The sequence below is a fragment of the Melospiza georgiana genome, chromosome 20 (genome assembly GCF_028018845.1).
Source record: "Melospiza georgiana isolate bMelGeo1 chromosome 20, bMelGeo1.pri, whole genome shotgun sequence".
Taxonomy (NCBI): domain Eukaryota; kingdom Metazoa; phylum Chordata; class Aves; order Passeriformes; family Passerellidae; genus Melospiza; species Melospiza georgiana.
Genome location: NC_080449.1, coordinates 9096331 through 9124089, shown reverse-complemented (window position 1 = coordinate 9124089; position 27759 = coordinate 9096331). Strand labels below are relative to the sequence as shown.

At 43.4% G+C, this 27759-nt stretch overlaps 3 protein-coding genes across 7 annotated transcripts in view; 1 reads left to right on the top strand and 2 right to left on the bottom strand.

Moving 5' to 3' along the window:
* Nucleotides 1-30: 30 nt before the first annotated feature.
* LOC131091820 (sperm acrosome-associated protein 9-like) lies at nucleotides 31-3804 on the bottom strand. The gene is made up of 4 exons (XM_058038107.1): nucleotides 3725-3804; nucleotides 1950-2111; nucleotides 967-1169; nucleotides 31-440 (listed from the first exon to the last, which is right to left on the bottom strand). The coding sequence occupies exons 2-4, from the start codon at nucleotides 2091-2093 to the stop codon at nucleotides 110-112; spliced, it is 678 nt and encodes a 225-aa protein (XP_057894090.1). The 5' UTR covers nucleotides 2094-2111; nucleotides 3725-3804; the 3' UTR covers nucleotides 31-109.
* A 749-nt stretch (nucleotides 3805-4553) lies between these two features.
* SPACA9 (sperm acrosome associated 9) lies at nucleotides 4554-5900 on the bottom strand. The gene is made up of 4 exons (XM_058038319.1): nucleotides 5757-5900; nucleotides 5471-5673; nucleotides 4838-4976; nucleotides 4554-4726 (listed from the first exon to the last, which is right to left on the bottom strand). The coding sequence occupies exons 1-4, from the start codon at nucleotides 5898-5900 to the stop codon at nucleotides 4640-4642; spliced, it is 573 nt and encodes a 190-aa protein (XP_057894302.1). The 3' UTR covers nucleotides 4554-4639.
* Nucleotides 5901-6612: 712 nt separating this feature from the next.
* AK8 (adenylate kinase 8) overlaps nucleotides 6613-27759 on the top strand; it is a 66148-nt gene continuing 45001 nt past the window's right edge. For 3 of the 5 annotated variants that reach the window (XM_058038205.1, XM_058038203.1, XM_058038202.1), the window contains exons 1-8: nucleotides 6613-6707; nucleotides 8984-9068; nucleotides 12898-12947; nucleotides 13650-13763; nucleotides 19171-19239; nucleotides 24919-25000; nucleotides 26498-26569; nucleotides 27288-27488. In XM_058038205.1, the coding sequence (XP_057894188.1) occupies nucleotides 6615-6707; nucleotides 8984-9068; nucleotides 12898-12947; nucleotides 13650-13763; nucleotides 19171-19239; nucleotides 24919-25000; nucleotides 26498-26569; nucleotides 27288-27488 (766 nt within the window). In that variant the 5' untranslated portion in view covers nucleotides 6613-6614. Of the gene's footprint in view, nucleotides 6708-8983; nucleotides 9069-12897; nucleotides 12948-13649; nucleotides 13764-19170; nucleotides 19240-24785; nucleotides 24821-24918; nucleotides 25001-26497; nucleotides 26570-27287; nucleotides 27489-27759 lie in introns of those variants that run through there. The other 2 variants (XM_058038204.1, XM_058038206.1) reach the window with 2 other exon arrangements.

Genomic DNA, 27759 nt, shown 5'->3' with positions numbered 1-27759 from the left:
CAGCTCTTCAGAAAAAGGACTCAGGATGGATCTCAAGTGTTCATTGCAGTGTATTAGATCAGCTAGGTGCTTAAAGGTGGTGAGCAGATGATGCAGGAGCTCTGATCCTTTAATAGGGGTGTTTGCCTGGTGGCCTCCAGGGAGCTTTCTTTTTTTGCGGACGTTGATTTGCAGCCAGGAATTTCTTGAAATCCTTGTCCTGCAATTTTACAGTATTTTCATTACTATTGGAGGTCAGAGCTTCAGGTGCTGTTTGGGAAGTGGGTGTCTCCTCCTTGCACCTGGCACATCCAGGACTCACAATATAGAGGACTTTCAGGTTGGAGTGTGTGACCCAGTCCCTCATGCTGTCCAGAACGATGGGCAGCAAGCTCACCACCCCTCCATAGCGATGCTGTGCCTCCTCCAGGCTCAGGTGGTTCACAACACCGTGGGGGTACCTGTGGGACACAGGGAAACAATTGGTACAGGACAGAGGGAAACAATTGGCACAGGACAGAGGGAAACAATTGGCACAGGAGTCCCAGCCCTGGGAGCCCCAGGGAGAGCAGCAGTGCACAGGCAGCCATTCCCCAAAAGCACAGAGAGAGCTGGACGTGGATTGAAGAGTCCTGCCAAAAACCACCCTGGCACAGATCTGGGTCTTGGACAGGACACACAGACACTGCCCTGCAGAAATTGGCTCAGTGCAGAGCAGCAGCAGAAAGGAGCAGGAACCTGCCTGAGCACTGCAGGGGCCTCAGGGCACTCCCCTGTCCCGCCATGGACCAGAGAGAGGATGGACAAACAGAGCAGCACTCATTGAGTGTAGGGACACTGGAAGTGTTTGCCAGGAGCTGGCACAGGCAGCTGGGCAGCACCTTGTGCCCTCCCCACAGCCAGGAAGGGATTGGGACAGAAGCCAGGGGGGAATGTGCAGTGCCAGCCCGCAGGGGCTGGGCCAGGCTGGGCTGGGGCGGCACCTACGTGGCTCGAAGGGCAGTGAGGTCGTTGCTGTCGTTCAGGAGCAATTTGCACTTCTCCAAAAGGCCGTTGGTGACGCTGTCCCCAGCGTGCACCGTCTCCATCTTCTGGCTCAGGCAGCGCAGCTCGTTGCACAGGGACACGAACATGTTGAGGATGCGCCTGTCTGTGGCGTTGTAGCAATGGTTGTCCTTGTAGCACTGCACCTGCACGGGGGGAAATGTGCTGCTGAAAACCTCACTGGGATGGAATGGCTCGGTGCAATGTCTGCCACAATCCTCTTCAAGGAAATGAGCAAAGCCCTTCTGCTTTTGGGGAGAGGCAGCCCTTGGAAAGGACAACCAGATCACTGTGTGCCCTAATCCTGACAGCAGCCTGCCTTTCACTCTGCCTTTGGCATCCATCTGGGTTTTGGGCTTGAGTTCTGCTGTCTCAAATCCACAATTCTGATTTGATTTAGATTTTTCTTCTTCCCTTGTCTCCAGGTGGTCTAAGTTCTACTTTTCAGTACAGCATGCTATAAAAATTCCCAGACAATTCACTTAGCAGCCCAGCAAAGCCCTTGCCCACGTGGGACTCTCAGCCCTCAATCCATCATCCTCCCTGTGTAACACAGCCATTATTTTTAATAAGCACTATAGAAAGATACAGCAGCACCAATACCAGGGGGAAGAGCCAGGAATGCTGCTTTCCACAGGCTGAGGATTACAGATTCCATGTGTGCCTGGGGAAGCAGCCTTGCTCTCATTGTTTTCCTGCAGCCTGTGTTTCTGGCTGCTCAGCAGTGCTCAGCTACAACACAAAGTGCTGCTCAGCCTTGAGATTCCTGCTGAGATCACAGGTGGGGTGATCTCTCCCCACCCCTCCAGTCACACACAAACCTTCTGGGGCACTTTTTGTCCATCTCCCCTCCATGGAAACCATTTCTGCAGCCCCAGGAGCCCTCCTGCCCCGTGCTGTCCCTGTTTGTGCTGAGGGGTTTGTACCTGGACAATGGATGACACAGGTCTCATCATGTCATGGGCTTCCTCCCGGGTGCGCTCCAGGGCTCTGATGAAGGTGAACTGCTGCTGCTGGAACAGCTTGTACTTCTCCTCAATCTTCCTCAGGGTCTCCACCACCTCATTCATGGTTGCTTACTGCTGGATCTGGATGGAAAAGGAGAAAGGAAGCTGCTTTTTAGAAAGATGCAAATTCTACATCTCACCTGGGCTGAAATTGTGCAGATGTGGTGGTGCTCACAGGAGTCCCAGGATGAGGGAAGAGATGAGAATCTTGACTCCATGTTTCAGAAGGCTGATTTATTATTTTATGATATATATTATATTAAAAGAAAATTATATATTAAAACTCTACTAAAAGAATAGAAGGATTTCATCAGAAGGCTAGCAAAGAAAGGAATGGAATGATAATAAAATCTTGTGACTCTCAGAGAGTCTGAGCCAGCTGACTGTGATGGGCCATTAATTAAAAACAACCACATGAGACCAATCCCAGATGCACCTGTTGCATTCCACAGCAGCAAATAATCATTGTTTACATTTAATTTCTGAGGCCTCTCAGCTTCTCAGGAGAAAATATCCTAGCAAAAGGATTTTTCATAAAATATGTCTGTGACAGCGTAGGCTAATGGAAAACTTATAAATAACTGTGTAATCATTGGCTTTTGCAAATTATTTTGATATAATATATTTTGCAATCACTGCTTTTATTATTGTATCATTTGTCTGCCTTTTATGGTTAATACCCCAATCCCTGAATAGATTATATATTGTAGTGTGATAAATATATTATAGTTTAGGCTCTCACAAAATATTACCACAAAGATTGTGTGCTGTGCATTATAACATTAACTGTTGCAGAATAGTTAATGCTTTTATTTTTGTAACTATCTGACAATGGTGAGAATGAGTCAGATGATTTTGTGAAATTGCTAATGCTGATTTCATGTACTAGTGGAGTATCTTATCTGTATGAGAACATTGAAAGGAACCAGGTAAATAAATATAGAAAGAAAGAATGCAAGGAGAATTTTACCACTGATTTTACCACTGATTTTACCTTCAGCTGGCACTAACTGCCAAACCACAGAACACGGACCCTTGTGAGGAAATTAAATACATCAATTTCATCTGCAGTATGGCACACACCTTAAGAAGTGTCAAGGTTGAAGCAAGCAAAAAGAATTCCCAGAATATGAAAACTCAAATGAATCTTTGACTATGCATAATCTTCATGAAATGTATTTGACCAATGTAATGAAAAACTATATAAGGAAATAATTTTAATTTAACTGGCACGCCTCTGGCAGTTGCCGAGCACCCAGTGCTGTTATTAGTTTGTCCCTCTTATCCCTTTTAAAACTTTTAAAATTTTAAAGATTGAGGCTCGTTTCTCGCAATTACAAAAGAAAAAAAGTAAAAAGCAGGAAAAACCAGCGATCTGTAGTGCCTGCAGTCCTGGAGCCCCAAGGAGTAAGTCAATAATGCCTCGGTGACGGCGCTGCAATACGAGGCAGAGCCCCAGGGGAGCGGTGCCAGTGTGATGTCACAGATGCTGCTGTGGGAAGGCAGAGCGGCCATGGCTGAGCCTCAGCCACAGCGGGGCCGGGGCTGCCCCACACCCTTCTCTCCCGCCTGGGAATCCTCGCCCCAGCGCCTCCCCGGCTCTCCCGCTCCCTGCGGCCGGCCCGGACCCCCCGGAACCCCCCTGTGCGGCCGTGTGCGCTCCGCTCCCGCCCCGCGGGCCCCGCGGCTCCTACCGGCCGGTGTTGTGGCGCTGTTGGTGCGGCAGCTCCCGGGAGAGGCCGGGCCGGGCGGGAGGAGCGGGCGGACAGCGCAGGCCCTCGGCCCCGCCGCGCCGCCGCCGCCATGGCAACCGTCGCTGTTCGATGACGTCTCCCCCATTCCCTCTACAGTAAACGAGGCGCTGGCCACGCTCCTGTGTGGGGATAGGCCGCTTTCTGTCGCGCGGTGATGATGTCACGGTTAGCAACGCGTCGCGTTGCCAGGGGCGGCCATGGCGGAGGCGGACACGGAGGACGCGGCCCGGCCGTGGCCGCCGCCCGCGGGCGCCTACGCGGAGGAGCGGGGGCTCTTCCAGCTCCTGCAGGTGAACGGGAGCCCGGGCGGGGAGGGACAGCGGGGCGGGATCCTGTGCAGGGTGATGGGCGGGTATGGGAAGTTTGTTCTGTAAACAGGGACTGTGTGGTCCAGATAAACAAACTGTTTCTGTGGGGCTGAGGGAGCTTTAGAGACAAGTTTAAATGTCAGGGACGTGTATGAATCTGTAATGCCAGGCCATTGCTGCTCTGTATCCCATCCTTCACACAGGCAGCTTCTTCACCCCATAGCTGCAGCAAGGAGGGGATGTTCCTCAGGAAGAAGGCTCAGAAAATGTAAAATCCCGTTTCAAATGATTTGTCCAAGATTCATGTGTGAGAGATTAGAACCTGATGAGTCTTGACTGGTCCCTGCTCCCACTGCAGTGCTGGCTGCAGTGCTTCTGTGGGGATGTGAGGAGCAGAGTGCAAATATCAGCAAGGGAGAGGGAATGCTTGTGTGCCGGGCTGGCTGCAGAAAGTGGGCTCAGGACGGTTCTCTGGTGTTGATTGCACTGTATTAGATCAGCCAGGTGCTAAAAGGTGGTGAGCAGACGACGCAGGAGCTCTGATCCTCTAACAGGAGGTGTTCCCTGGTGGGATCCAAGGGGCTTTCTTTCCTAAACGTGGGTCTTCATACTTGCACCTCTCACACTCTTTCTCCTGCAATAACACATTTTTGTTACTATTGGAGGTCTGAGCTGCACAGTGCCCAGCAGGGGCTGTTTGGGAAGGGGATTTGTGCTTCCAGGCCATGGCAGGTGCATGACTCACATTGGGGATCAGGTACTTCTTGGAGTGTGTGACCCAGGCCCTCATGGTGTCCAGGACGATGGGCAGCAAGCTCACCACCCCTCCATAGCGATGCTTTGATTCCTCTACGCTCAGGAAGTTCACAACCCTGTGGGGGTACCTGGGGGACACAGGGAAACAATTGGCACAGGACAGAGGGAAACAAACAGCCCTGAGAGCCCCAGGGAGAGCAGCAGTGCACAGGCAGCCATTCCCCAAAAGCACAGAGAGAGCTGGATGTGGATTGAAGAGTCCTGCCAAAAACCACCCTGGCACAGATCTGGAGTCTTGGACAGGACCCACAGACACTGCCCTGCAGAAATTGGCTCAGTGCAGAGCAGCAGCAGAAAGGAGCAGGAACCTGCCTGAGCACTGCAGGGGCCTCAGGGCACTCCCCTGTCCCGCCATGGACCCGAGGGAGGATGGACAAACAGAGCAGCACTCATTGAGTGCAGGGACACTGGAAGTGTTTGCCAGGAGCTGGCACAGGCAGCTGGGCAGCACCTTGTGCCCTCCCCACAGCCAGGAAGGGACTGGGACAGAAGCCAGGGGGGAATGTGCAGTGCCAGCCCCCAGGGGCTGGGCCGGGCCGGGCTGGGCTGGGGAGGCACCTACGTGGCTCGAAGGGCAGTGAGGTCGTTGCTGTCGTTCAGGAGCAATTTGCACTTCTCCAAAAGGCCGTGGGTGACGCTGTCCCCAGCGTGCGCCCTCTCCATCTTCTGGCAGAGGCAGCGCAGCTCGTTGCACAGGGACACGAACATGTTGAGGACGCGCCTGTCTGTGGCGTTGAAGCAGTGATGGTCCTTGTAGCACTGCACCTGCACGGGGGGAAATGGCAGCGATGCTGAAAACGGCAGAATGGGAACACCTCACTGGGATGGAATGGCTCAGGGGTTTGTACCTGGACAATGGATGACACAGGTCTGATCATGTCATGGGCTTCCTCCCGGGTGCGCTCCAGGGCTTTGATGAAGGTGAACTGCTGCTGCTGGAACAGCTTGTACTTGTCCTCGATCTTCTTCAGGGTCTCCAGCACCTCATTCATGGTTACTTATTGTACTTATTGCTGGATCTGTGGGGGACAGGAGAGACAGCAAGCTGCTTTTTAGAAATGATGCAATTCTGAATCTTGCCTGAGCTGGAATTGGGTAGCTTGGTGGAAAACGTACCTTAAAAAAAAAAAAAAAAAAAAAAAAAAAAAGGAAAGGGGCGGGGGGAGGAAGCGGAGATCTGCTGTGCCGAAGCCCTGCAGCCCCGGAGCCCCGGCAGTCACTCAGTGCCTTCGGAATGCTGTGAGCCCCAGAGGAGCGGTGCCACTGTGATGTCACAGGCGCTGCCGGGCTGTGGGAAGGCAGAGCGGCCGCGCCTCAGCCACAGCGGGGCCGGAGCTGCCCCAGCGCCTCCCCGGCTCTCCCGCTCCCTGGGGCCGGCCCGGACCCCCCGGAACCCCCCCGTGCGGCCGTGTGCGCTCCGCTCCCGCCCCGCGGGCCCCGCGGCTCCTACCGGCCGGTGTTGTGGCGCTGTTGGTGCGGCAGCTCCCGGGAGAGGCCGGGCCGGGCGGGAGGAGCGGGCGGACAGCGCAGGCCCTCGGCCCCGCCGCGCCGCCGCCGCCATGGCAACCGTCGCTGTTCGATGACGTCTCCCCATTCCCTCTATAGTAAACGAGGCGCTGGCCACGCCCCTGTGTGGGGATAGGCCGCTTTCTGTCGCGCGGTGATGACGCCACGGTTAGCAACGCGTCGCGTTGCCAGGGGCGGCCATGGCGGAGGCGGACACGGAGGACGCGGCCCGGCCGTGGCCGCCGCCCGCGGGCGCCTACGCGGAGGAGCGGGGGCTCTTCCAGCTCCTGCAGGTGAACGGGAGCCCGGGCGGGGAGGGGCAGCGGGGCGGGATCCTGTGCAGGGTGATGGGCGGGTCTGCCAGGTGATGGGCGGGTGTCGGGACGCGGCCGTGGGCTCTCCCAATTAAATATTTTAATTAGTTACTGTGGCTCAAAGGTGTGATTTGATTTGCGGGAGAACGTGGCGCCCCACGGAAGGAAGGAGTCGGTGGAAGGCGGGGCAGGGCGGGACGGGAGGGGTGGGGAGGAAGGGGACAGTGATAATTCGGGTGCGGGAGAGCGCGGTGAGGGTTTTTGCGGGCTGAGCCGGGGCTGTCCCCGCCTGCTGCTCATCCCCAGGGTGAAACCTTCACCCTTTTGCTCCTGTTGTGCCTGTTCGCCGCGGTTTCAGCAATAAAGCGGTACAAGTGCACTTGTCGCGCTATGATTTCGGTGCTTGGCAGCGCTGGCTCCCCTGCTGTAGGGAAGGGTGGGTTTGGTTCTGAATTTCGGGAAAAACTCTTGTGTAGGGCATGGGGAGATTTGTGGGAAGGTCTAAAAATCCTGGTGCTGTTGTGATAGGAGAGCTCGCTGGAGAGCATTCCCCTGTGTGCTGCTCTAAACTCTGCTAAAAAGTCATTTTCACTTGCTCAGAGCTCACTGAAATACACACACATGTTTATTTCTTTTCCTGTTTTGTTTTTGTGCTGTCTTTTTCTCTGTTTATTATGACTCTTGCAGCATAATATTTGTGTTTTGATTTGTTTTGTTTCTTTTTTAAATTAATTACTGTGTTTTGCAAGCCACAAGGCATTGAATGCAGCTGCAGGGACTCATATTACATAAAATGTTTGTGGGATTTACTCAGGGTGGTATTTTCGTGCTTTACTTGTGTTGGAGCAAGATAATGACACAAACACGGGTTGAAATTGTTGTGGTAAAGCATTTACAAAACACAAACACAAAAGTAGAAACTACATGAGACCCAAAATATGAACCTCCCCCAGAGATTAACAAATCAACTCATGTGAAATTAAACTGAGTTTAGCAGAGTTGAAGAAATAAAAGGGTTTGGGCAAGAAGCAGTGCCAGTGTCAATTGCTGTCAGCCTGAACGTTTTTGAATTATAATAAACCCAGATTTTGTTAGGTTTGTTATTTATACAGGTGCTGGTAAGTGTAGTGCAGAATCCAGATTGTTTAGCTTAAGTAAATGTTGCTGAAAAGTAATATTTTTTAAATGAACTTGCAATAAAAATACAAATTTCATCTTTTATGCTCTGTGCTACTCAGACCTTGATGCATCAGGACTTGCCTGATAACCAGTTTATAAACAAAATTAAGTATTTTAATTGTTCTAATGAAGTGGATGAGGTAGAAAAGGAAAATAGGCCACTCTAATAACAGACAATCAGTTGGTGAGGATATAAAATTTTATGGACTTTATGGAATTCAGTTGCAGATATAAAAGTGTTATGACTGCTGTTCAGAAATGTCTCTTCCAGCACGAGCATTTCTGCAGCTTGTCTAAATTAGAGCATCAGTTCTGTTTGATGTTTAATTTTAATTACAGGACTTGTGGCTGGGCTGAAATGTCTTGCTAGGAAATGTGTGGATTTCTCAGGTTTTTTCTTTTTTTCTGCCCGTAAAGCCCAAATCCTCCCTGAAACCAGTGCAAGCTCCCCACTGCTATGGGTGGGAGGTGAAACAAGGTTCTGTATAACCTCAAGGGTTCAACGTGAAAATGGGCTCCAAAACAGACATTCAAGGCAAGGTTTAAGCCTTTTTTTTTGCCTTTTTTCCTCCCTTCTCCCCCCCTCCTTTTCCTGCAGGAGCCATGGCTGGTACAGGTGTGAAATGTGCCATTTCTGTGGGTTTTGTTTTCCACAGCTCTTGTCCGTTCTGCATTCCTCTGGGCTGGTCAGGAACTTTTGGGAATGTGTTAGAGAAGGCTCCTCTTGCCCTGCAGAGACACAAATCCAAGTTAACTCTGGTTTTTAAACTCTTTGTATGGTTTACATGTCAGTTCTGCCTCATTTTCAACCCCCGTCTGCTCGAACCAAATATTTCTGGTGTCCTTATGTACTGAATTGAATAGGTTGGGGTTTTTTACTGGCAATTTTCTGACCATCTTCAGTTTTTCAGCATCTAAAATAGGTTCTGAAGTCTCAATTTTGTCTGTGAAAGAAAATAAATAAGCATTTATAAGCTGTTTAGGATCCTCATTGTAAAATTGCTGTAAAAATGCAAGATATCACGACTGCAGACCCGTGTTCAATTTTCCCCTGACTTTGTCCTATTTATTTCCAGAACATGCTTGAAGAGCTATTAATTCATAAGCCAGATGATCCCATTGAGTTCATGATAAACCACTTAAAGCAAAACAATGATGATGGTAAGTGGAAATGGAGACACCAGAAATAGTTCAGCTCCTGATTTGTTGGGAGCTGTGCTGCTCTTGGCAGGTGATGGATCAAACTTTTCAGGCTGAGTCTTGGGGAGGGGGGAAACAAAAAAAAAAAAAAAATGGTGAGCATTTTGGAATACTTACAGGCAAGATGCGTTTAATTTCTTTTTTTAGTGAGTAATCTAATAAGAAATGCACTTTAACAGTTCTAACAATGAAACCCTCTAAGGGAATAACAAAGAGTTCTGGTGTATCAATTATTAATGCCTTCTGTGCCCCATCTGATATTTCCTGTTGTCTTTAAGCTCGCTAATTACTCCTTTTGTCAGGTGTAAATTTGGGTTCCTATTCTACCTGGGCTGGCAGATTTCTCTGCTTTTTGATTAGTTTGTTACTCTCTGCTGTTAATGAGTTCCACAGCTCAGTGGCATCTCAGCTGAAGGAACAGTGAGTGTGTCTGCTCCTCTGTGGAACAAAACCTGGTAAATTGAATGGGAAGTCTGTATTCTGCACAATAAAAGCATGTACCCTCAATCAAATTATTTGATTTACAAACTGTTCACCCTTAGGCAGATTATATTTGGATATGCACAAGTGAACTGTAATTTTTGTTCTGCGTGAGCTGTCAGGGGGAGCTGGTGTCATGGAGCTTTGATGTTTCTTTAAAACCAGAGTAAACCATTATGAAAGTTGTGCTGCAGCATCAATGAAATCATTATCACTGGAGGTGCTGTGAGCTCTTAGTGATGGTGATTGAAATGCTGCTAAATATGTTAAAGAAAAAAAAATATCAAATCCTGCAAATTGTGCCCAGCCTTTTCTGGTGCATGCAGCCTGAATAATCAATCTGGTTTGCAGACCCATGGAAAATATGTGTAAGAATTTCCTGCAGTTTGATAGAATGCTGATAAAATTTCTTCACATTGGGCTAACATTTGTCCTGCAGCCCCACAGTATTATTTTAGCAGAATTAGGCAGGTTTCCATCTAATGACTTCAGTACTTAGAGGCTAAAGACAGAATTACAGCAGTTGTTTGTCAAGGGGAAAATGCTGTCTGATTTTGGTCTGGAACACCCTGGTAAGGAAGGAGAGGAACTCTAATTAAAATTAAAGCCTAAATGTTGTTTTAAGAATAAATTATATGGAAAATAATGTAACAGAAATGTGTAGCAGAGTTGATTTTACTTTTTGATCACGGAGGAAGGTGCTGACTATTTAGAAGGAAAAAAAAAAACCTTATTAAAGCCATCAGTAAAGTGATGAATTTTCATGATCTTGCCTTGCCTAGACAGTTTTAGCCCTAGAGAAAATTTCAAACAGAGATGTGTGGAAAAGAAGCATCTATCCCAGGTGTGAAGTTGGAAACCCTTTTTAATTATTAATAGAATCCTAAGTACTTTTAAAAATATAAACCAGTCTAATGGTGATTATAGCTTACAAGTGCCTCAAAAATCTTGTAGGTCAAATGTGTGGCAAAGTGTGCTTAGGGCTCTGTGCTATTGTTCTTTCATGTGTTCCTTCTAAAAACCTTCAAGGGCCACATAAAGGCTGATAATTCTTTCATATTCAAAAAATGCAAGTTTTTTACATGGTATCTTGGTTTGTGCTAATGAAAATAGCTTGCAGGGTCTGAGTGGCATTTCTGTGAGCTCAAACCTCTGAAGGAAAAAGTTCTGCAAGAATGTTCAGTGTGTACCCTGTGCTTCTCCTCTTTGACAAAAGATTTCTCTTACAAGTTAAGCAAATTTTGTTGTATTGACATTAATCATAGAATCTTTTGGATTTAAATGGAACTCTGTGAGTCCAGCTGTTTTGTGTTATTTCAGGATTAAAATAGGAACCCATATTTAGGAATAGGAACCCAAATTTACACCTGACAAAAGGAGTAATTTGTTGTTGCTAAAATTGTTGTTGAATGTTAAAACTTGCTTCACTTGGAGCGAGTAAAGCCCATAAGATCTCATCAGACTAAATACAGAATTAAATATGATTTTTTTACTGAAGAAAAAGGCATTTCCCAGAATTTCCTGCCTTCATGTAGCTGCTGCATTAACTAGTGACTATTTGCTGCTCGGAGGGGTTAAACATTACACCCAGTGGTGTCCTGGTGGTGCCCCTGTGTCAGATGTTTGGGGAGAAGGCTTCAGGGGAGTCCTACAAGTGTGCAAATGAGTAAATCAGTGAATTACACTGCCCCATCTGCTGCCAGCCACTAAGCAGAGAGCAAACCAGATTTAGTACAAAGTGAGCATTTACAGTAGCCCTGGGCAATATTAAAGCATGAGATGGTGTATATAATGGTATGTTTCGTTTTTTATCAAACGTTTGTCCAAGAAAGCTGTGTATTAAAGCTTCAATACCTAAGGGCTTTCTTGTGAATTTTAAATCATGCTCCTAGTTAAACCTCAAAAGGATCTGTGGATGGAAAGGTTTTTTGATTTTCTTTGAAGTGGTTTGAAGAAGTTGATTAGTGTTGGCACCCAAGCACTCTTTTATGACGCTGTTTATAAATAATTCCTAAGTACCGGGCTGGAGTTTCAAGGTGTTAGATTTTAAAAAAAACCCTAGGATTTAATCACATTACATTTGAAAGAAATTAGGTGATAAAAAAAGCTGATGTATCCTTTTAAAGTATTTTTCTACATTGTGTACTAGTTCTGTTGCACTTGCAAGAACCAATAAGGGGGGAGTTGTTCTTAAACCTTCCAAGTCAGATAACTTTGTAAAGATGAATCTGTAATTTGGGTTTCATGTATGTTTAAAAATTGCACCTGCCCAATAACTGTTAAGTGCATGGAAGGCCTCATGAAAATACATTTCACATCCTTGCCTGTCTGCTCCCATCAGACACGATCTCCCTTGGTTATTGAGAGCTGAGGAGGTTTTTGGGTGAGTGAATCCCCCCTCTGCTCTGACCTGTGTTACTCTCAATAAATACTAACCAGTCCCTGCTGCACAGACTCTGATTTGGGGATTTTTTTCCCCCCCTACGGTATAGGGGGAAAAAACATCAAAGCTGTTAATATAAAATGACAGTTCAAGGGATTGCAGCCCAAAGTGTATTTGTGGAACAAGTCCCAAATACTTTCCTAAGAGTGACTCCATTTTCTCCTGTTTGTCTTGCCTCTCATTCATTCCCAACAAAGCTCATTGCAGTCATGCCCATTGTGTTGTGTGTGTGCACTGGATTAGGAATTCCTCAGAACTGGGATGCATTTTTTGCACCTTGCCCCCTCAGAGAAAGGAGAGGAATGTGCAGCAGAGAAACACAAGAAACAGAAATGAGGAAAATTACTTTAAATGGTGACTAGAAAAATTGAAGGCTGCTGTCAAAAAGCAGAGTGAGGGAGTCCTTAATTCTGCAGTATCTAAATCTTCTCTGTGCCCTGACACAACCTATTTAGGTGAAACTAAATACTGAAATATTTGTTCAGCACAAAATGTGTTAGTTCTGAATCAATGTTTCAGGAATAAAAGTCAAGCTCAGGTAAGGAAATGTTTGTACCTTATGATTCACCCACTAAACTCTCCATGTTTCAATGGATTGAGATATACATATCTCATCTATCTCTCCAAGTGGCATGGTTAGAGTGTTAATCTCATTGACCATGGAGATTAAAGGAGGACCCAGGTGGCACTGATTTTCTGTTCCCTCTTTTTTCCCAGTGGAGCCAAATCCTGAAATCTCCACTGAGATTTCCAGCTGCAATAATTGTTTCATGCTGGCTACATTGGTATTATGCAGTACAAGAGTGGGAAACTGGAGGGGATTTTTGCTGTTCTGCACTTTGATATTTGCATGTCCTTGTTCCACAGCTCCAAGAATTTGTGTCCTTGGTCCACCTGCTTCTGGGAAAACTACAGTTGTGAGTACCTTACCCTCAGTGTTGCAGCACTTCCCACTCACTCTCTTACTTTCTGCTGAGCTCCGCATTTTGGAGAATTTTATTCTGGGAAAAGAATTTTGACATTTATCCAAGTGATAGATGAACACCAGACAAATTAAAGGGTGTCATTCCTGAGGGATACACCTGGGTGTTACACTACATGTTAAATAGATATTTTCAAGTGAGGTCTGTGAGAACTCACTCAGGTAGTGAAACTACTGGAATACAACAGGATTCTGCCTGCCTTGTTTTCCCTGCCTTTTAACAGGACTAATTAGCCTGGGGGAAATAAGTTAATTACACAATTACACCACATTTGTGGTGTTCCCTTGCTGTGAATTGCTCCTTTTGCGTGGTCAGTTGTCTCAAGTCCACTGGCACCATTAAATGCAAAGGTCAGAGTTGCATTTGAACCTCAGAAATTGCAGGTGATGCTGGCGAGGGCATGGCAGGAAGAATATTTCCTTCTTTAAATTCTGTGTTAAGGTGCAGGAGATGAAAAAGTTGCTATTCAAAGCTGGATACTCTTGAACATCTTTATAAGAAACTACTTAAAGGTGCTTATATATGTCTGAATACTTAAATGTATGGCTAAGGAAACTCTTTCTGCAGCCTTCTGAAAAAAAATGCTTCATTTTCTTTCCAAATATTTCAACCTGTATTTTTTTTTTCTCCCCTCAGGCAATGTGGCTTTGTAAACATTTCAATGCCATACGTGTCTCTCAGGAGACTTTGTTATTCAAGGAAGAATTAAGGCAGACAGAGGAAGCAAAGGCATATAAAGAGAGAAACCAGGTGTGTAAGAGAATATAATAGCAGTTGTTCTCGTGTCACAGAACAGGAATTATGTGGCATTCCCATGATTTCCACTGCTGAGTTGAGCAGATGAGAGTAAAGATTCTCTTCTCTCTGTGCTGTGCATTGGTGTGTCAGGACACAGAGCAGGGGCAAGAGAGGGAGACAATCCAAAATAAAGGAAGTCTCGAAAATTCCAACCTTGGAACAAGCAGCAGAACTGGGAAAAATCCAGGAATGCACAATCCAGTCTAGAAAAGCTCCACTCTATTATTAAACACAGTGTCTTCTATCTGGGCATGTTTGATAATCTCAATAAAATAAGCATTAATCTCTGAGGTCTCCTTTGGTACAAAATGCTCTGGAAAATATGTACACAAAGAACTTTTTTTTGATCTGACAGTGCTACTTAGTTGTGCATGCTTGATTTCTCTGTAGCATGACACAAATAACTTACTTGGTGCATTAACTCAAAAGGAGGATGACAATCCAGTCAGCTCCTGACAGCCCTGGAAGCTCTCAAGCTGAGGCAGGAGCAGCTGACTCAGATTGTTGAATTTTCCCCAATTCTGTGCACCTGAGTGGCTCCAGTCAGATTTTTAAATCCATTCATTGTGAGCATCCTAATTGATGTTCAAAGAACATTTTTTCCAGGTGTCATGACTCCCAGGATTAGTTGATCAGTAATGTAATTAATTGTCTTATTATTAAAAATTAGTGACAGATTGGAAAAACATGTTGAAATGTTATCTTGAATGCAGAGAAGCATCTGATTCCTTTCTCCAGTGTCAAGGTATTCCATGAGAAATAACTGGAAGAAGTCTGGGTTTTTGTGATTTTCTCTAACAAGTCTACTAGTTTGAGTTTATATTTTGTCCTTTATCACCCATTTTCATAAAAATTTAAGCAATTTCCTACCTGTAGAATTTCTGCACCCCTGCTAAATCCAATTTAGAATTGGAATTGGCCAACAGATTTGTAATTTACTGGTATGGCAGACAGTGTGATACACAGATTGGGGTTTTTTCCTTAGAAAATTAGGCTAAAATAGGGTGTTTATAAAATTGAATAAAATACTGGATAAGTAAATGAAGTTTGGAGATGCCTCAAGTAGCACACTTCAAGATCTGAGAGCAAAGAGTTCACTGAACTCCCTGAACTCACTGGCAAAAATGTTTGCATTTGGCTGGGGTGAGATGGAATTATTCTTACTGAGGATATGTACTTTGAAATCTTAGTTCTAATTATTAAAGATTGTTTTGATAGGTTCATAAATTTATACTTGGAGGGGGAGAGTTTAAAACAAAAATTCCCTTTGGTTTAATTACTGTAATTATTAACATATTTCAGACTATACAGATGCACTTTCAAGGGTGTCCTTTTGGGCTTATTTGATTTAAAAAGATGGATGGTGTGGAAGATGAAAGTCAAAAATGTCAAGGCTAATCAGGTAGTGAGGAGGGCCTGCAGAGCAGAGGCTGCTGGTGGTTCAGCACTGTGCAGTTTGCCTTTGGAGTTGATTTTTAGACCCTAGGAGGAGATTTTCACTAAATAATTTTGTTCTTTTATGTGAGTTTGTTTCTTTGAATGTAACTCCTAAAATTAGGACTAAGCTCCTGGGTTCCTCTAGGTTGGGATGAATGTTCAGGAGCAGAACAAGAGCTTTTATATGAGTTTGGACATAACCAGGGCATTAGGAAGTTGTAGTCCTGGCCAAAGCAATTTAGTAAATGGAGAGGAAAAGCAGGAGATAAGGCTGTGGTTTTTGGAGAGTCTGGTGTGAAGATCATAAACACAATTTAATGTTTTTTCTCACTCCTAAGGCTGATGTGGCTGCATTAACCCCAGAGCAGAGGTCAGGCAGTTTGAGGTCACTTGGATCTGGTCAAATGCTGCAGAAAGCTCTGCAAATGTTTGTTCACATGTTTTACCTACTCATTTTACATCCCTTCAGCCAAGCTTCCATCTCCTTTGTGTTCACCCATTGAAGCATTTGGGTTTTCCTGGCACAGGGAGCCGTGGAAGGCATTTTTAAAATCCATCATTGCTCTCTGAAGTTCCATTTTTCAAGTTGGACAAGCAATCATTCACCCACACATACCTGGCCACTGACTAATGAGCACAGCTCAGGTAGTGAATTTTAAATACTGAGTGTTCAAAGCAAAATGTGATCATTCTGCATGTAAAAATACTCCAAAAAGAAGTCAGATATTTTTGAATATTCAGTAAATTGGAGAACCACAAGCTACCAATAAATATTCCATGAACAGAAAAAGAGGCTACATTTTTGGATAAATCATTGCAAATTACTCCCTCATCTCTAGTTATTATAATGTTAATAGGAAGCATCTTCAGGTTTTCCTATAGTGAAGTCTAATGATGAGCAATTGCATGTTTCACTTTTCCTGTTAACTGGGTAAAATAAGAAGTTGAAACAACTGTGGTAATTGTGGGTTTTGTGGGACGGGTGTGCTCTTAATGCTCCACTAAATTGCAGTTAAGGTGTTTGCATAATACCTAATAACTTCAAACTGCTCCAGAGTTGTGTCACGTCCCTGTGCTTTTTAAAAAGAAATAAAATAGAAGAGAAAAATAAATCCAAGGCATCCTTAACTATGCAGGGTCAGCATTCCAATCTATTCCAGGGTAAGCCACTCTGAAGGAACAAAAAGAAAATGTTCCAGGTTTGTGTATCCAAAAACAAGACCAACCTTTCATGTGTATTTATCTGAAAAAAATAAATCTAAACATTCATTATACTCAGGATCCCAAAGTAAATTTCTTCAAACTTGATTGCTGTTCTCTCCAAGGTGCCAATGTGGAGAAGCCAGAAATTTTTAGCTGAAGCTGTTTTCAGAGCAAATATATCCAAAACTTCCAAGAAAAATGTCTCCTGAAAAAGCTGCCCTACAAAAAAAGTGTGGCAATTTTATGAAAGGGGAATGAAATACAACTCTGAGTAGACCAGGCATGGAAATTGAAGTATGATATTCCTGAAATAACATGGAATATTTTAAAATTAATCATGAGTGGGTACCGTTTTTCAGCAAATATGGAAATAGTGATTAAACCAGCGTGGGTAGAAAAGTGTTCTGAACCTGACCAAAACCCCAGAGCAGTTTTCCTTTACCTGCTCTCAGTGTTGGGACAGCTCTGTGGGCAAGGTGTGGTTTGGCTGTTACCAAATGTGTGTCACTGCCCATTATTGCAGATTTCTGGGAAGTGCAATCCCATCTCCCAGGCTCACCATATATTTATGTGTTTATGAGAGATAAATTATAAATGGGCTGCCTGATACGTACCAGATATCCTGATTTCTAGAGGAATAATTAGGCATTCTGCAAGCAGCCTATTGAAAATGATTTTGTAGGCCACTGCTCAGTGGGGGGAAAAAAACTGCCCAGGAAATGAGACTGGAATGGAGCCACAGAGAGCAGAAGGAGCAAAAACACTGAAATAGCTGAATGCGTGTGTCCTTGGCTGTTTTTGTGCAGCCAGCCCCGCTGCAAAGGCAGCAGTGAGAGGAGGGAGGGTGAGTTTGGTGTAAATTGGTTGGGCAGGGCAGCGCAGAGCAGCCCCCAGCAGCGAGCAGCCTGCTTTGACACGGCACATGAAAGGAGCAGGCAGGTCCTGGCTGTCCCTGGCAGCAGCGTGGTGCCCCTGTGCAAGGTGACCCTGGGGACCTGCTGGCTCTGAGCAAAAGCAGCAATTTCCTTCCCTCCTGCCTCTGCTACCTGCCCCGGTGTTGGCTGATGTGAGGAGAGGCACTGAGAGCTGGGGGCAAACGAGATAAAGAAAAGCAAACCCTGCCTGCCTGGGCCACCTGGGCTCTGCTGGATGTGCTGGAGCACTTTCTGCCCCTTCCTTCAAAGTGCCATTCCCAACACTCCTTGTGAGATTGTCTCATCATCTAGTAAAGAAGATTTTATGAAGTCTTCCCACGTCATCAGCCAGATTTTTCTCATTGTGTGAGTTGAAGTTCAAAGGGGTTGCTCCAAGGAATATTTTTTCCAGATGCTACGAGTCCCAGGATTAGTTGATCATGTAATTATCAACCATGTATTATAGTTGATCAATGTAATTAATCTTATTAAAAGACAATTTTCTAATTATTAACAATTAGCGGCAATTAAATATGTAGATTGGAAAAAGCATGTAGATTAGAAAAATATGTTGGAATATTATCTTGAATACAGAGAATTATCTGATTCGTGCCCTATCTAACTCTCCCAGCCTATAGAAATACTCATTTTTAGGTTTATACCCTTCAAAGTGGTTAGGAAATAGAAATGAGAAGCCACAGGATATGGAACTAAAGGGAGCAGAGAGTCAAGCTCACATTGTTAAGTAAAAGATAATTTATTTTAATTAGGAGGTAGAGAATCTGATTGAAGGTTGGTTTTTCCTGAGTATTCATTTACCAATAATGACAGAATGAATAAGATAAGGCATTTATTGAAATGATTAATGGCTGTCATGAGCTGCATGGACAGAAGTTTAGACTTTGAGTTAAACTGGCTAACTCAGAGTTTAACCAAGTTCAGCACAGAATAAAAGCCTAAATTAACAAGATAGTGGAACAAATTCTTACTAGAAGGAAAGGAAAGTATTGCTGATTTCTTGTTAGGAAATCGAATACAATGGAAGAAATGTTGAGGGATGCTGATCTGTATAGGAACTTGGTTCTTCTGTCACATAGCAAATACCTTCTTACAAAACATCTCTAGAGATGGGCAAAGCAGCAGTCACAGAACTAAACAGCACTTTGGAAATATTGGCAGATGCAGTTTCCATCCCATTTCACAGTCCTGAGTTTAAAAATGAACTAAGTTCAACTGCAGAATACATTTTAAATAAACCTTTTGGATGATGAGAGTTACTTGAAGCAATGAAACAAACCTCCTGAAAATCAGACTCTGTGCTGTTTGCTCAGTGTCTGAGGTTCTGTTTGTGTCTCTGAGAGCTGGCAGGTCCCTGGTGCTGAGCCCTCTGTCACTGGGGCAGTCGGGGGTCAGATCCTCGTGGTTAAAAGGATGATTTGTGGATGTGATGTTCCTCTGGATCCCTTTGCAGGTCTGGTGTCCAGTGTGTGTGTCAGTGTGCAGAACTTGGCACTGCTTCCATGCCAGTGTGCAAAACCCCCATGGATATTCATGCTCTGTGCTCAGCTTCCCTTTAACACTGATTTTTGTGCCCTTATTAACTCTTGGTCATTAACTCATGTTAATGACCTGGGACTCGCACGGAATTATTTATTTCTTTATTTCCAAGAAGACATCTCACTTCACCTTTAACCACAACGGTGCCTGCATGGTAAAATTCCTTTTGAACTCAATTGTGAATATTCAGCCCTTTTTTTTTTTTTTTGTTCTTTTTTTTTTTTTTTTTTTTTTTGTTCTTTCTTTAGAAAATTCCCAACGCGCTTTGGGCCAATCTGATCCAGGAGCGTCTGTCAAACGTGGACTGCATCAAACAAGTAAGAATTGCTCCTCAGAGGGCTGCAGGATAAGCACTTACACAACTCGTGCCTGGTGTTTAGCATTCCGAGTCCCGAGCAGAGCAGGGAATGGGGGCAAATCATCGGGGCTCCCGAGCCAGTTGCTTTCTTGAACATCAGCGGAGGGAGTTTGGAGCTTTATTAACAGGATAAAGGGGAGGATGAGAGTATGCATATGCTAATCTTCCAGCACGGAGATGATCAAAGGCTGAACAAGCAGAGCTTTGTTGATTGCCTGGGGCAACTGGCAGAGATGGAGTGGACAAAAAAGATAAACAGAAAATAGATAGGAATCGATATTGTTGAGGGTTTTTGGCTCTTCTTGAGGAAAAGAGTCTTAACGTTACTAATTTCAGTTTTGTTTCTGGTTGTGTCTCTTTTTTTTTTCCTTTGTTAGGAAACACTGCATTCGAATATATTGTCTTCTGGGTAATAATTAATATTTTCACTCTTAGCTTGAATAGGTTTAGTTGTGTTCAAAACTGTGGCATTCTGTGTTTCTTGCTCCGTGTTTCATCATCTGGGAGACTGAAACAATGACTTTTTAGATCCTTAGAAAGAAGAAATAAAGGAATTTGCAGAAATCCTAAATAGTATCAACCTTTTTTCATTAAACACTGCAGACCTTACTGTATAATTGACCTATTAATGTTGAATTTGCAAAGCAGAATTAAACTTTGTATTGCTGTTCACTGTGCTTGAATTATATGGGTCTGTCTGGTTTTCCTTGAAGGTTTTTTTAGCTGAGCTATTTGACTTCATTTTAAGTAATTTTAGTTACTTAGCACTCCAGATTATATATCTGGTAGCACTCAATGTATTTTTTATTTGTAATATATCCACATAGGACTTAGGCCCTTCAGCTGGCAGGAGAACCTGTTTAAAATAAAACCACACATGATATACTGTCCTGTTCATTTGTGTTTTATAACAAGAGCTCTAAAACCTCTCAAAAATGCTCATTTTTCCACATAGGTCTCTTTCCCTGATTAAAAGAACATATGCTTTCAGCAGCTACTTTCCCCAGTGTTTGTTAACATGAGTTTTACTGTCAGTGTACAAGCAAAATCCATCACTCTCCACAGGCTGCATCCACCTTATTTTCCCTTTTTTTTTTTTTCTATAATTGTTGGCGTGGCTTTAGTTCTCCTGTCAATAATGAGGGATGGATCTCTCAGTGAGTTATTTTCAGTAGTAGGTCATGTATGAGTAAGGTGACAAGGTGGTTAAAATGCCAACAGCTGCACAGAGTCCTGCCTGCATTTCATGTTCCTGTTGTTGTCACCAGCAGCTCTGAATCAGTGCTGGGTGTCTTACACAACCAGGGGGGAAAAAACCTTTATGAAGCTTCCCTGACATTCAGCACGAATGGAGTGGATGTAATCAACCCAGCTGAGATTTCAACTGGTTTTTGGAAAAACACATTATTTGTTTTTTAAAGGTGTGACGGTTATTAAAAATCTTTACATTAATAGATAGACGCACACAAAGTGACCACAAATTATTTTCTCCTTTGAAAGGGGATCTATGCATTTCAAGTGTAATATTTTCTGTGTGTAACTCAAAACAGAATTAAGGCTGTGGGGTTTTTACATCACTGACCAGATTTATGCCATTTCTCTCAAAACATGAGTCAGCATGTTTTCACTGAAAATGTTCACAGATTAGGAGCAGCATGTTGGACCACAGTACCACCAGCTGTTTGTTTTATTTCTCCTTGTGGTGTCATTGCCTTGGCATTAATTGTGCAGCTTTCATCCCACTGACAGTAGGAATAGAGGATTTTTTGTACCGTTGTTTTGACACTCGCAGGTTTATAGATGTCACTGGCATTCTCTGAGGAGAACATTTTTATTGATCAACAGCTCTGCTGAGGCTCTGTGTTATGTGTTCTTGTAACACAAACCTGGTCAGGACTGGGAGGGATCAGGTGGGGAGGTCTTGCAGCACACACAGGAAACTTATTGCAGGCATTATGTCAGAGCCTGGCACTTGTGAGGCTGATACAGAGAATTTTCATCCTGCAGGGTTAGCACAGCTTGGCTGCAGCCCCTCTGACTGCTGGGAATTCATGGAGGGGAGAGAAATTGCTCAGGATGTGTTTGAGGGGGAGCTGAGCCACTTTCCTGGAGGGTTAGCATCTTTAGAAACCAAGCTTGGGCCAGTGAGTCACACAAAGAGTGGCAGAATGCATTGAGATTGGTATTTTTTTGTGGCTGCCCTTGTAAGGGAAGGCAAAAAGAACAATGGCTCTGTTTGATTTTATCTTGATTGGCTCTGTTTGCTTTTTACTCGATTGGTCCTGTTGGGTTTTACCTCAATTGGTTCTCTTGGGTTTTACCTTTATTGGTTCTGTTTGATTTTACCTCAGTTGATTCTGTTGAGTTTTATCTCAATTGGTTCTATTGGGTTTTGCCTCAATTGGTTCTGTTAGGTTTTACCTCAGTTGGTTCTGTTTAGTTTTACCTTGGTAGCTAAAGGTAATAATGATTTCTCTGTGAAACTCCATGCAAAGAAAGTGGTACAAAGTTTTATTCAGGGGAGAGAATCTGCCCGTTCATATTTTCTGTTTTATGAGAAGAATGGAACTTTTTAAAACATTACTCCACTGACAGAACTAATGTGGGGCATAAGAGGTTCCTTTCTAATGGGAAATTTGGCAAGGTTTGAGCATTTTCCATCATCCATACTGCTCATGTTGATGGGCTGCAAGAGCTGGGTTGTCAGTGTTTCTACTGCACTCTCAGTCTGCTGTGCCCTGAAAATCTCCAGAATTTTAGATCCACACTGGCAAAGCCATTACTGATATTATTTTTTTCCCCCTTTTTTTAAAAATTTTATCTGTGACATCTGCTTGGAGCTTGTCCCTCCTGTGATAGCACACAGGGAGCAATGTCCACAGAGTGCAGGCACCATGGAATTTCTCACTTTTAGCCTTTGTTCCAACCTTGGTGTGATAGGGTGCAGCCCATGCCTCCATAGAAGGTTACTGCTATCAAGAACCAAAAAAAGATGGCTTCTTAAAGAAACAAATTTATCATGTGAAGTTTCTAATTAGACTTTAATGACAGTCAGGAGGGCAAAAAAAGACCAATGTTTGCATAAAGCACGATAGGCATATTTTAAGTCAGGTCCTGCTCTGCTGTGTCTCCTTCCTCTTGCTGCGTTCCCAAGCCACACTCCCTTTCCACTCTTCCTTTTTTCCCCTTTATGTTTTTTTCTTTTTTTTTTTTTTTTTATTTTATCTGTGACATCTGCTTGGAGCTTGTCCCTCCTGTGATAGTACACAGGGAGCAGTGACCAGTGGAATTTCTCACTTTTAGCCTTTGTTCCAGCCTTGGTGTGATAGGGTACAGCCCATGCCTCCATAGAAGGTTACTGCTATCAAGAAGCAAAAAAAGATGGCTTCTTAAAGAAACAAATTTACCATGTGAAGTTGCTAATTACAGTCAGGAGGGCAAAAAAAGACCAATGTTTGCATAAAGCATGATAGGCATATTTTAAGTCAGGTCCTGCTCTGCTGTGTCTCCTTCCTCTTGCTGCGTTCCCAAGCCACACTCCCTTTTCACTCTTTTTTTTTTTCCCCCCTTTATGTTTTTTTCTTTTTTTTTTTTTATTTTATCTGTGACATCTGCTTGGAGCTTGTCCCTCCTGTGATAGCACACTACTTGCAGCTGTTCAGACCTCCAGCTCTGAGCTGTGCACGGGGTGCCCTGAGCATACGGCCTTTTTGATGTGTGATAAAACAGAACCGAGCCACTGGGGGTATGGAGAGGCAGAGCAGCAGAATATCAATAAACCTGTTCTGAACAAAGCTGCAGCTCTGTGCTGGAATAGACATTTCACTGAAGTGTCAAGTAGATGGATAATATATTCTAATTAGGGACTGACTGATAGCCTGCAACTCAGAGTACTTTGGAAATCAGCTCCAAAATGCTCACTGTTTTTGTAATGTATGTTGGTTTTGCTGTTGTTTAATGCCTTAAAATATATTTTCAGCAGGGAGCTATTTATTGAGCTTTGTTTTCCTAAATACCCCAAACTTTCTGTTTATTGCCTGTTTTAAGGGCCTTTGAAATTTGTATGTAAACCTCTTGCAGTTTGCTGTGGATTGTTAAAAGTATGGATTGGTTATTGTTATACTATTGTGTTTACTGCCTGTTGCACAGTATGTGATTTGAGCCGTAAGCAGTAGTGACTCCAGGTTTTGTAGGGCAATTTTTGTGGTTTTTTACATTTGTTTTGTTATAGTTTCCAAAAATGTTGCACTCAGAGTGGAGAAAACAAGCCAGATTTGTAGTCTTTGTAAATTGGCATTGATTTATTTGCCATCAGACCTTTCTCCCTAGAAGATCTGGCCCTATATATATATATTTTGTACACAGTATATTCCAAACTAGTGCTGAAGTTCCTGGCATAGCACTACAAACATTGTTCAGCTTTGCCTTCTGCAAGTCCCAAGGGATAAATTGATTTCTCAGCACCTGTGTGACCTTAGCCAGTGGTTCATTCTAATTTGGCAGAGCAAACACTGGGAGTGGCAAAAATGGCTTGCAGATACTTGAGTCTTGTATTTTCTACATCTGTCAGCAGGCTGACACCTTCCTGAAACCAGGCTAATTAAGGAATTTTAAATAATCTGCTCTATTTTCTTGTGTAATTGGAACGGCCCATTCCCTCCCACAGAAGTCCTGGAGATAGATTTCCCTGAAATACTTGGAGAACCTTTGGACCCCACCCTGACAGGGCACCAGATTTATGTGGGAGCTGAGAATGATTGCCAGCTAATGCAATATTAAAATATCTCCTTCATTTCAGCACAAAGATAGCTCCCAGATTTCCTGAGGAATCACAAAGTTATTTGGAGGGGTGGGATAGAACAGCAAGGACTTGTGTGCTCAGGAAACTGCCAGATAAATTAGGGGGAGTTCAGAAGACTCAGATGTGAGCCTGGGAAGTGGATTAGATTTCAAATACTGCATCAGACAAAAACTGAGTGAGGCTGCAGCTCTCCGTCGGTATTTCACAGATCTGTAAATGTTTTTTTAAAGATGCTCAATCCAACACTTAGCTGGCTATAACAAGGACTTAAGGGAGCAAAAAGCTCTTTTTTCTTTTTTCTTTCTTTTGCTCTGTTGCTTCATTAGCTCTGGGAACGCTGGTTCCATTACTGTGAGTTTTCCTGTATAATTTAAGAAAATAATGAAAGCATGCATATTTTCCTCGGTGTTCTTGGCATTAAATCTGTCTTTAGATTTGTTTAGCTCCTTTTTTATACATATATATATATACACAGTGTGGGCTGGTATCCTTTTGAATATTTCAAAACTGTAGAAATTGTTTTGGGTTGTTTTTATTCGAGATAAAAGTTGGCTCGTTTTTATTTTTAAGATTGAAACATGAAAAGAAAAAAAATAATTGCTACAATCCATAAGTTCCCATTGCTGTGTGGCAGTGGAATCAGTGCATGAATTTCACAAAAATATCAGTGCTCCATGTTTGCTTTCTTCTCTCACAAGCATCCATGAGAAATACTGAGCTGTGGAAGGATCAGAATGAGGTAATTTTTCTGTAAACAGCACTGAGATTTAGTGTGAATTTTGTTGGGTTTTTTTTTCTCTTCCAGATCAATAACTCTTTCATGTTTTTGTTCAATAGGGATGGATTTTGGAAGGCTTCCCTGAAAACCAGGAGCAGGCATGGATGCTGCAATCATCTGGCATTTTTCCTAGGCATGTTGGTAAGCAGTACAAGGTTTGTGTGTGGTTGCATCCAGGAGGAAAGACTGGAAGGGTTTGTCTCCAAAAATCCTCAATAAATTCAATACCAATGCTGGAGACAGAGTCACCAGACAGCACAATATTTCAGTGGGGTTGAAAGCCTGAGGTAGCCTGGGAGATTTTAAGCTCTGTCTTTCACAGTCTTTTCTCCTTCCATATCAGAGCTCTGTGAATTCCAGACCCTGCACCAAGTGGGTTTGAGCAGCTAAAATGGCTTTGCTCCTGAATTCCATCTCTAAAAATCACTTTTATGCTCAGATTAAAGCAGTTCCCCATGTGCTAAACACAAATTTATGTTTCTGTTGAATTAGGGAATGTAAATTTCACCAAGTGAAGTGGAAACATGGTGATTTTAAGCTTGACCTTTCAGAGTGGGGCTGGATTCTGGCTGGTTTGGGGTGGAATGTTTTACAGACCTTGGCAGCTGCCCTTGCCATACAGGAGAAGCAATTTGTCCCAAATTATAGCTAAAGGACCTACTTAGAATATAAAAAAATCACTGCAATTGTGTGGAATGCAGTGTGAAATGATAAATGCAGAGCTTGCCAGTGAACAGAATTTATCCAACTTGATGAATTGTCACTTTGGATTTGATTTGGATGATATTCAACTGTTAATGAAGAACTCAGAATCACTGCAGTAGAGTTAGGCAAAAGTGTTTTATGTCTAGTACTTGCATGTATTTTTAATATACCTAATAACATCTGAAGTTGAGTTTTGCTCACAATTATATCTGTGCCACCAAGACCTGAATGAGAATCTTACAGCTCAGCCTGTCTAGTTAATCAAAAAGAAGATTGAGAGGAGATGAGATTTACTGTGTGTGAGTACCTTAATAGGGAGAAAAGTGCCTGAAAAAGCCATTTAATACAAAGAAGAAAGTCATAAAAAGAACTTGTTTGAAACCTGTAATCAAATGCACTGAAAATAGTAATTAAATTACAGTGTTTAACTGCAAGGATGATTAGCCAAAAGCAACCCATGGAACTGACAGGTTCTTCCTCTTTTGATGCTTTCTAATCAAGTTTGAACGCTTTTCTGTGAGGTTATATATATAAAAAATCAGTTTCACTGGTATCACCACCAAAGAACCTGGGTGAAAAGTAATGTTTGTGGTGTAGAAGAGAATCAGCCTCAAGTGTCAGTGGGAACTTCTGTCTGAGGCTCCAGAGACAGTTTTTTATTGCTGCTGGTGATGTTTTTTGGATAGTGGGGACAGTTAGTGCCCATGGGTACTGGATTCATGGATATTTTATCCCCCTGTGTTGTTTAGTATTCTGATTAAAAGTGGAGTAAAATATTTGCAGGCAGAATGCTGGGAAATGAAATATGCTCGAGATAAATTCAGCCACCTTTAATATTAGGATACATATGAACAGTTACAGGGAATAAAGCAAATTATTAACAAGAGCCACACTTTTTAATTTTTTCTCCTTTTTTCCTTTTTTGTTGCCTAGTTATGCTCTATGCCCCAGACACTGTGCTGATTGAGAGGAGTGGTGGGAAAAGGCTGGATCCCCTCACACAAGGTGCAGTATTGTTTGTTCCTGACCTCCTCTGCACACTGCAGTGTTGTTTGGTCTCAGAAATGTTGTAGTACTACTGATGGGGCTAAAATTTAAATGGGATCCCTTTTAAAACTAGTAGGAATTTGTAATTATACATTTCAGCTGTTTGGAAATGGTATTTGTTGACATTGCTTTATTTTTAGTGCCAATAAAATACAGAGAAATAAAAAGCTCAGGATTGAGCCTGTAAACAGTGGACTATGACAGTACAGAATATTTAAAGGTTAGATCTGTCCATATGAGTTTATAATTTTCCTGTGCATCTCTGCTAGGTCCTGCTTTGTTTCTGAGGTGCAGGGATGCTTTTAGGGTAAATAAAATCATTTCCATTAGGTTAAATAAAAGCATTTCTATTAAATAAAATAAACTGTCAAATCGACTCAGCTCTGTATTGTCTGTTGAGTTTTATCATCAATCATCCATCATGAGATAAAATCCTGCAATTGCTCAATAAAAATATCAAGTTGGATGTTTTGAGGAGTGGAATTAAGAGGAACATTCTTAATTAGAGGCCTGTTAATTCATGCTACTAGTTCTGAGGGGTGGAATTAGGAGGGACATTCTTAATTACAGATCTGTTAATTCATGCTCTTTGTTATGAGGAGTGGAATGAAGAGGGACACTCTTAATTAGAGACCTATTAATTCATGCTCTTAGCTCCTAACCATGTTCCCTGTAGAGGTTTTCCACACAACCTTTGACTGGCCAAGTGACCCGCTGGTGCAGGAGAGGTTGGTGAAACCAGAAGATCTCTCTGAGCAGGAGGTGTCCAAGAAGCTGCTGGAATACCACAGAAACTTCCCTGAGATTTTCCACATCTACCAGAAGGTTCTGAAATCCATCAACGCAGACCAGCCCTCCGTGGACGTTCTCTCACAGGGTAAATTTGTGCTTGGTGGCAGGGGGAGCAGGTCCTGTTTGAGGGCTGGTTCCTGGCTCTTAGAGTCACTTTGTGGGATTAGGCAGCTCAGATGCTCCCAGCTGAGCCGTGCTCTCTCTAGAGCAGCATTTGGGCTGTTCCTGGTGATTATTTTACTGGAGTAAGTGCAGATAACTGGAAATTCTCAGCTCCCAGCCCTGCCAAGGAAGAGCTGAGTCAGCAGAGCAAATGTCACCATCATTTCTGTGAGTGTCTCTTCTAAAAGGGAGCC

What these genes read in the sequence shown, in the direction of transcription:
- LOC131091820 (XM_058038107.1), bottom strand. Translation starts at nt 2,093, where the DNA reads ATGAATGAGGTGGTGGAGACCCTGAGGAAGATTGAGGAGAAGTACAAG. An exon ending in CTGTGTCATCCATTGTCCAG is followed by an intron (nt 1,170 to 1,949) that starts GTACAAACCCCT and finishes CCCCCCGTGCAG; the next exon opens with GTGCAGTGCTACAAGGACAA. An exon ending in CTCACTGCCCTTCGAGCCAC is followed by an intron (nt 441 to 966) that starts GTAGGTGCCGCC and finishes TGTGTCCCACAG; the next exon opens with GTACCCCCACGGTGTTGTGA.
- SPACA9 (XM_058038319.1), bottom strand. Translation starts at nt 5,900, where the DNA reads ATGAATGAGGTGCTGGAGACCCTGAAGAAGATCGAGGACAAGTACAAG. An exon ending in CTGTGTCATCCATTGTCCAG is followed by an intron (nt 5,674 to 5,756) that starts GTACAAACCCCT and finishes CCCCCCGTGCAG; the next exon opens with GTGCAGTGCTACAAGGACCA. An exon ending in CTCACTGCCCTTCGAGCCAC is followed by an intron (nt 4,977 to 5,470) that starts GTAGGTGCCTCC and finishes TGTGTCCCCCAG; the next exon opens with GTACCCCCACAGGGTTGTGA.